This window comes from Oreochromis aureus, linkage group 4 (assembly GCF_013358895.1).
Source record: "Oreochromis aureus strain Israel breed Guangdong linkage group 4, ZZ_aureus, whole genome shotgun sequence".
Taxonomy (NCBI): Eukaryota; Metazoa; Chordata; class Actinopteri; order Cichliformes; family Cichlidae; genus Oreochromis; species Oreochromis aureus.
Window position 1 is genome coordinate 2,961,888 of NC_052945.1, and position 7,803 is coordinate 2,969,690.

General features: G+C 41.2%; 1 protein-coding gene across 1 annotated transcript; it reads right to left on the reverse strand.

Annotated features, from left to right (window-relative positions):
* Positions 1-1,722: 1,722 nt before the first annotated feature.
* Positions 1,723-7,286, reverse strand: LOC116314274 (gastrula zinc finger protein XlCGF57.1-like). The gene is made up of 2 exons (XM_031732251.2): positions 6,948-7,286; positions 1,723-4,990 (listed from the first exon to the last, which is right to left on the reverse strand). Exons 1-2 carry the CDS (start codon positions 7,141-7,143, stop codon positions 3,489-3,491), a joined length of 1,698 nt encoding a protein of 565 aa, XP_031588111.1. The 5' UTR covers positions 7,144-7,286; the 3' UTR covers positions 1,723-3,488.
* Positions 7,287-7,803: the final 517 nt, after the last annotated feature.

Below are 7,803 nucleotides of genomic sequence, written 5' to 3' on the forward strand. Positions count from 1 at the left end.
CAAGGATATTGATTAAAGAGACCTGTTATCAGTCTTATTTGAATCAAACTCTGACCTCATGCAGGATTAAAAGGAAGCGGAGATGACAAATTAACTAAAGATGCATGAAGTTAAAAAGGAAGCGGCTGAATTAACTGATGACACATAAACCTCGTTGTTTTTAAACCTCAAGTTCTCAAATCTACCAGAACAATGAGTCAAATGTGACACATGAGTCATCAGTGATGAAGTTTGTGTGTTTTTGCTTCACTGCTTTGATTTCTGTTGTTGTTCCCATTGTTTGGACTCTGTGTCATCATCGTCTCATCTAACAGGCAGAAATCTGAAAAACTGAGCAGTCCTCTAAAAAACACTAGAGCTACATCTGCGTGTACGTAGGATTTTTTTTTTTCAAATTTAGTTTGCAAAATATGTCCATCCACATCAAAATGAAACAAACTGAGTTTGTTAGACTCTAGCAGGAGTTCAAGATGCCAAAACCCAAAGCTTACCAAAATACCTGTATAGGTGTGGGCGTATACCTTTTATTCCAAAGACTGGCATAAAATATAACTGCAGTTTTACTATGATGACACACAATATTATGCAGTTTACTTAAGAACCTCCAAATGTGTTTAAATCCTTAAAAGCTAACTAGGCTAGATTAATGAAGTAGCAGTAATTGCTATTTTTGTTCACTTACAATGTGCCATTTAAGTAATTACATATAAAATCTAATTAAATTCAAATCAAACTAGAATAATAAAGAATAAAGAGAAACAGGAACTCAACAGTGTGAGTGCCTCACAGGATTTACACAATTAACATGAACACGAAAGCTACCAGTAAGAGTTTGTTTGTAGTTAGTTTAGCTTGTTAGAGATGGATGTAAGCTTTTGGGGGATTTACCAGTTCATAAAAATAAAGAATAATTGGGATTAAAGAAAATAAAATAATTTTTAAATAAACATATACAAAGAGAGTTTAGCTTAGTGTGTTAATGTTTATTTATATGTTTTATATATATGTTATAGGTTCTTTATTCAGTACTGCTAAAAGCTAACTAGCCTAGCTTGATTTTAAAGCAAACGAGTTTTACCTGGTAAAGCCGCCTTTATTTCATATATTTAAATGCTTCCATTGAGTCTGTTTCACTGGAAAGTATACTGGTTTTCTTTCTGTGACGTTATATAATGATCATAAAATTAATTTTAATAATAATAAGAAGAATACATCACACATTGCAATCTGTGAAAAAAACAGAGGGTGATGTTTTACTGACCCAATAATTCACAACTAAATGGTCAGTTGTTACTGCTGTTAGTGTAACATTAATTGTTATTATCTTTATTTCATATGATCAAATACAAGATAAGACCACAGTATCTTCTGAAAATGTCTTTGTTCTTTAAAACCTTCTCACCATTTTTTTGAAATGTATCCCTTTTGCTAAAAGCTAACCAGCCAAGCTGAGCAGAATAAAGAAGGCCGCTGTAATTCTCCATCCATCCTCTTCCACTTATCAAGATGCACCCCACCTCCTGCTCCACCTTGGGGCAACCTACCCCCACTAACCCAGGGTCTTCTTGCTGTGAGGCAAAAGTGCGAACCACATTGCCAAGTAATTCGTAACGTAAATGAGCCCAATTAAAAAAAAAATACTGGTTTTAATCACATTTTAAACTCCCTGTAGTTCTTTGGTCATCTGTGCACTGTGGAGAAATAAGCAAAGAAACAACCAAAGTTGATTCAGAGTTTATTAAGAAAGTTTGAGCAAAAGATTAAAAAACCCCAACAAAATCTAAAAATTAGTCTCCATCAAAATACAGAAGGCATCTCTCAGCAAACAGCTTTGACCAACTCGAGTTAGCAGCTCGACATTAACTGTATATCTGAAGTCATGACTCCAAACTGCTGCACATTATCAGTCTGTCAGAGGCACGATGTGACTGCATATGAAGTACACAGATTTACATCATGTAACCACCTGCATGTGTACTAAACAATAAAACGTTACATTGTAGTCGTTTGTTTGGGGCTTGAAGTACAAAGTTAGACCAGGTGGCCCCACACGTGTAATAGGATAAAAAGTCTGAGAGCAAACTTATGTTATATTCTGCGATAGCGTTAAAGCAGGATGTTAAGGATGTTAGTGTTTGATGCTTGACCTATATGTGGGTGAAGTTGGAATAATGACAGAAAAGCATTTAATGAAACAAAGCTTTCAGCTGTTAAACATGTTATGGGGGCTGTTCGGTGTAACTCCCAGAATTTCTTCTTTGGTGTGTAAACTAAAAAGCTAGATTTGATTTTTAAAGTTTGTTTCCTCCCTGAAAAACAAACAAACAAAAACAATAACTTCTTTGCCACAGATTTTTACACCTAATTCAAAATTTCAAGTTATTTTCTCAGACGTGTGAGACGCGTTTTGATGCACGCTAAATCATCCAGGTAAAAAAATCTCAAAGTTGATTGTGTTCAAAGCGTTTCATCCAAGTGACTCTTCAGTCTCAGCTCACAGTGAGCCGTGAGCTCGGTTCTCACGATGAAAACACTTCGTCCAGAAGAAAATCAGCTTTCTGGGAAGTTTCAGGTGCGTCGTGCAGAATTTTGGGTGGTAAATTTGTTTTTTCAGTGTCGTAAACAAGCTTCCATTGAATCTGACGTCTCCTGAGAAGAAAGCACCACCAAACAAAAACTGAGTGTTGCCCCTCCGGAAGCTTCTGGAAGATGGCCAATCAGAATCAAGTGGGCACTTAAGGAGACAGGAGCTGAGAGGACTGAAGGGCTGCAAACACAGGATGAGATAAAGAAAACATTTCCCCCTCTCTCTCTCTTAGACTCCAGGAGCTACTCTAGTGGAGTCAACAGAAATATGAATCTGATGAATCTATTATGGCTGCTATAACCAAATATGGCTTTAACCCCTTAATGCCTAGTGTATTATATTTGATGGTTTTTGTCAGTTTTTGAGACTTCTACATCATCAGTGTGATTTTTTCCCCCCCAGATGTAACAAATAAGATACAAATTAAAAGTCATAAAGGGAAATAAAAATGTAATTAATTTTTTAAACAAATTTCTCAGATGGTACGATAGACTGTTTTCAAAAAAACTGAATTTTCTGGCACTTAATATTATTTCATATTTCGGGCTTTAAGTGATTAAAAAGAAAAAGCTGTGCCAGAGGTTAAAAAAAAAAATCTAATAATTCAAATTGTCCCTTAGAAACATCGGACTAGTCAGAAATGTGTTCTCTGCCTTTCTTTGGTGCAGTGTGGGTCGTCCTTTCGTCTTTACCTTCACTGTGAGTCACGCCGACCTCAATATTACTGAAACGTATGGAGCCACAGCCGCCTTATTTTTGGAACAATAAGCCACCTTTGGATATTTTCCTTCCAACACTATATTCAGGACCAATGATGCATGAAGACGATATAAATTCTGTCAGTTTTTCACAATAAACTTCAAAAACATCTTCATTTCCAAAATCTTTATTTACACAGCAGTCACTTCCCAGACGTGTGGCTCTTCATGTGCAGTCTCACGTACGTCTTTCGGTGGAAGCCTTTCCCGCAGACCTCGCAGCGGTACGGCTTGACTCCCGTGTGCGTGCTGCTGTGCTGCTTCAGGCTCGTTTGGTCGCTGAAGCCTCGGCCGCAAACGTTGCACAGAAACGGCTTCTCCCCCGTGTGCGTCCTGATGTGCCGCAGCATGTTGTGTCTGCAGTTGAAGGATTTCCCGCACTCGTTGCACAGAAACGGTTTCTCCCCGGTGTGAATCCTCATGTGCATCTCCAGGTTTCCGTGCCCGTCGAAACACTTACCGCACACTTCGCAGACCTTCCCACTTTTGTGAGTCTTCAGGTGACTTTTCAAGTTTTCCTCAGAATCGAAATTCATCCCGCAAACGCCGCAGACATCCGTGGCGTGACTTTTGGCGTGATTCACCAGAGAAACCACCGAGTGGAACATTTTCCCGCATACTTCGCATATAGCCCGGGACTTTTTTGACTGCGATGTCTTGAGCTCCTTGTCGCCGTCATCATTAACCGATGAGTTTTCTGGATTGCGGGTTTTCTTGCGGATATGAACCAGCAGGTGGCGTTTCAGAGTCGAGTAGTCATTGAAGCATTTCCCACAGATGGTGCAGGTGTACGGTTTTTCCCCTGTGTGTATCCTGATGTGTCGCATCATGTTGTGACGGCAGTTGAAGGATTTCCCGCACTCGCTGCACAGGAATGGTTTCTCCCCCGTGTGGATCCTCATGTGCGTCTCCAGGTTGCTCGAGGTCCCGAAACACTTCCCACAGACGCTGCAGATCTCCGCTTTCACGTGGGTTTTCACGTGACTCTGAAAGCTCTCCTCGCTGTCCAAATGTTCCCCGCACACGCCACAGATGTCCTTGGGGTGAATCTCCATGTGGTTCACCAAAGAGATGTTGGCGTGGAAGCCTTTCCCGCACACTTTACAGCAGATTCTGGATTTGAGTTTTTTAGCCAGGTGCAGTGTCGGCGCCATCGGTACACGAGGCCCCTTCTTCTTCTTCGGCTTCCACTCGTGGCTTCTGTCGCTGTCGTCGCTCTGAGAATCCATGCTGGCCCTCCACTCATCATCGCTGTTGACAGTCGAGGAGCTGGAGGAGGCCTCGTCATTGTCCTCCACAGTCACTTCCTCCTGCGCCTGCTCCTGTTCTGTGGACGTGCTGGGTAGAGGATCGCCACCACCTCCTTTAGTGCTCGGAGAGCTGGGCTGATGCTTGAAGATGAACCCAATGGCGCTATCCTCCTCCCCTTCAACCTCTTGCAGCGCCTGCTCTTCCTCCTCCCTCAGCTCCTGAAGCGGGTGCTGTGGCTGCTGCTCGTCCTCCTCCTGCTTCTTGTCCGTCTGTAGAGATTCTTCATTCTCCAAGTCTTGACCGGGGCTCCACTCCAGCTCACACTGCTCCTCTGCCTGCTGCTGATCCTCGGGGAAGTCCTCGTCCCAGACAGTCAGCGTGAGCTGTGGCTGGTCTGCAGAGAAAAAAAAAAAACAGATAAAACTTTCAGAAAACAGTGATGTCATCAAGAGCCATGATACAAACTATACTCCAGATACCACCACAAATAACTGAGGGCTACATCTGAGAAAAAAAAAAAAATTTAATCTGATCTGCAAATTTGACAAATAAACAAAAGTATTCATCAAATGTTTCAAGACTGATATTTAAAACAAAAAAAATCAGACAACTCATATTTTGTCTTCCAGACACAGGAAGAATGAACAGATTTCCCCTAATATTTGTTATGCATAGTCCCCGCCCCCTGGAGGGGAGGAGTCTGTAATCAGGTCTGTTTGTCTGTCTGTTAGTAATCTAGCATCCAGAGTTTGAACATATCATTTTCTAACTTTGTGTGATTGTTGATACCAATAACGGCTCAAGCTGATTTAGTTTTGGTGAAAATTTGGTCAAAGTCGCACCAAATGTGAAAATCAGTAAAAACTTCATATTACCCAGTTTTTTATGGATCGTCTTCAAACTTCACAATAATACACTAGACCTCAGGGCACATGAGTGCTTAGGTTTTAGATCTCTCTATGCTGTCTTCCCCCTTATCCTGGTTCTGCTGGAGGTCGCTTCCTGTTAAAAGGGATTTCTTCCTTCCCATCCTTGCCAAGGTCACCTCACAGGGGATTGTCTGACTGTTGAAGTTCCCTCTCTTTGTATTAATATTCAGCTTTTAAGCCCTACTTAAAGTTAGGTTACACTTGGTAGTTTTAAGTTTAGCTTAATTCACTTTTATTTATATGGCGCCAAATCACAACAACAGTTGCCTCAAGAAGTGTTAAAGTTATGATCAGTCATGGATCATCCCGACAGAAAACAGAACAAGAGTCAGAAATATCCAAGGAAGATCTTTGAATGTCCTTCAAGAACCCTGCAGAGCTATTCCTGAACACCACTTGCACATTCTAAGGAGCTTGGATAGAAAGCGACTAACTTGTTTAAGTGTTTTTAAGACGTTTCACCCCTTATGCAAGACGTTTCTTCAGTTCTAAAACCAAATGGTGGAGAGGCCCAGGTATTTAAGGCCTAGTGGGAGTTGTCCCTTAAGAGTTTTGGTTATTAATCACGTGCCTCATCATATGAGTCAAGGTGTGAACAAAAGCGTGGGATATTTTTAGCAGAGGTTTCAGGTAAAACCACTGTGAAACCTTCACTCCCTGACTGAGAACCTACACAGACTGCTTGAAAATGTTTCAATACAAAGAACATTGGCGTTGCTCAAGACTTGTGCACATCACTGTAATGTTTGCATGTGGAGAAATAAAATTGTCTTACTAAATGTGTCTGTGGAGTTTGGTGTCCCAGCAGCAGCCTTTTAGTGAAAACCAGCCCATAAAAGTTCATTTTTCTCAGACTGTAGAGCAGCTTGGTGAATCACATGTCGGGTTTAAATGTCATGCTTGGGTAACAAACAAATACATAGATATATCTATATTGAGTTGTCAGGTATACCTGAATTTAATGAGCAAACACTGTATTTTGAACTGCTGAAATGACAAAAAAGTTTGTTAATCTAAACTTAAAGCAGTTAATTGAATAACAAAGTAAGTCACGCTAGTCAGAAATAGGCTTTCAGACTTTGTCAGGTGAACATCTTTGAATTCAGAGGCGGAAACGATTTATTTCGAAAGGTTCGGCGCCCTGACGGTCACCTTTCAATCAGTCATTTAAAGTTTCTATTGCTCATAGTGTGAGGCAGCTTTGTGAATAACTCTTATGCCGAATTTAAAAGCATATTTTGAAATTAAGGAATGTGTTTTCAGTGAGGTTGGGACTTTTGCTTTTAAATGGGAAACGTTAAATCTGCAGATATTTGAATGGGGTACCACTGGGCAGACATGCTGCCCCAGACGGGCCTGTTTCCAGTGCGGCCTGTTAGCGGACAACCTGAAGGGCTGAAGACACGCCGGCAGCTCACAGACCTGAGTGTTTGCCGGCGTACGTCTCTGATCTGGACTCTCTCTGCAGCATCCGTCGCTGGCGGCGGATCTCCCGTTTGGAGAGCAGGATCTCCTCCTCATAGCCCGCGATGGTCTTCTTCACCGCCTCCAAGATGTCGTCGGCGGCCGCGGCCAGCCGCTCGTTAACGAGCACTCTGAGCAGCTGGATGCTGGACATGACCGAGAACCCGAAGAGCCAGAGACGTGGAAACAAGAGCTTTCTGTTTTCAGACGCTGATTTCTGAAAAGAAAACAGCAGCACAATGTGCTAAAGGACTACTGTCAAGATGGCGCTTATGTTCGTCTGACAGGAAGTTCCGGTTAGCTGGGCTTCTTTTCAAAATAAGAGCTTCAAGTTGATAGCTGTTGAAATGCTGAGATTATTGCATAAAAGCAGACATCATCGGGTCTGGGTATCATCGGATTAGTGGGAAATTTGCTAATAAAAAGCGGAAAAAAATATACGATAAATTTATTACTTGTTTATTTGTGGTGGATAAACAGAAAAGAGTGAGTTTACTCGTTGAAATGTATTAATTCCATTATTTTTGTTTGCGCTTTTTGTTTTTTGTTTTTTAATTTGAGAATACGGGGTTATAAAGTTTGAGGTAGGACTAGTTTTAAGTCCTGTCAGTCACTTTATGTGCTTACTAATATCTACCGTGGGGAAAAAGAAGTACACTATTCATCTCTAAAAGTCAACAGCAGCACACACCTGGAAACATGAAAAAAGTGCTGCCCCTGATGGTGAAGGTTTTAGTTGGATTTTGCACAGGTAAATTAAGTTTGTTTTTATGATAAACACCAAAATGACAGAACAGGGAGCTCACTTCTTTCT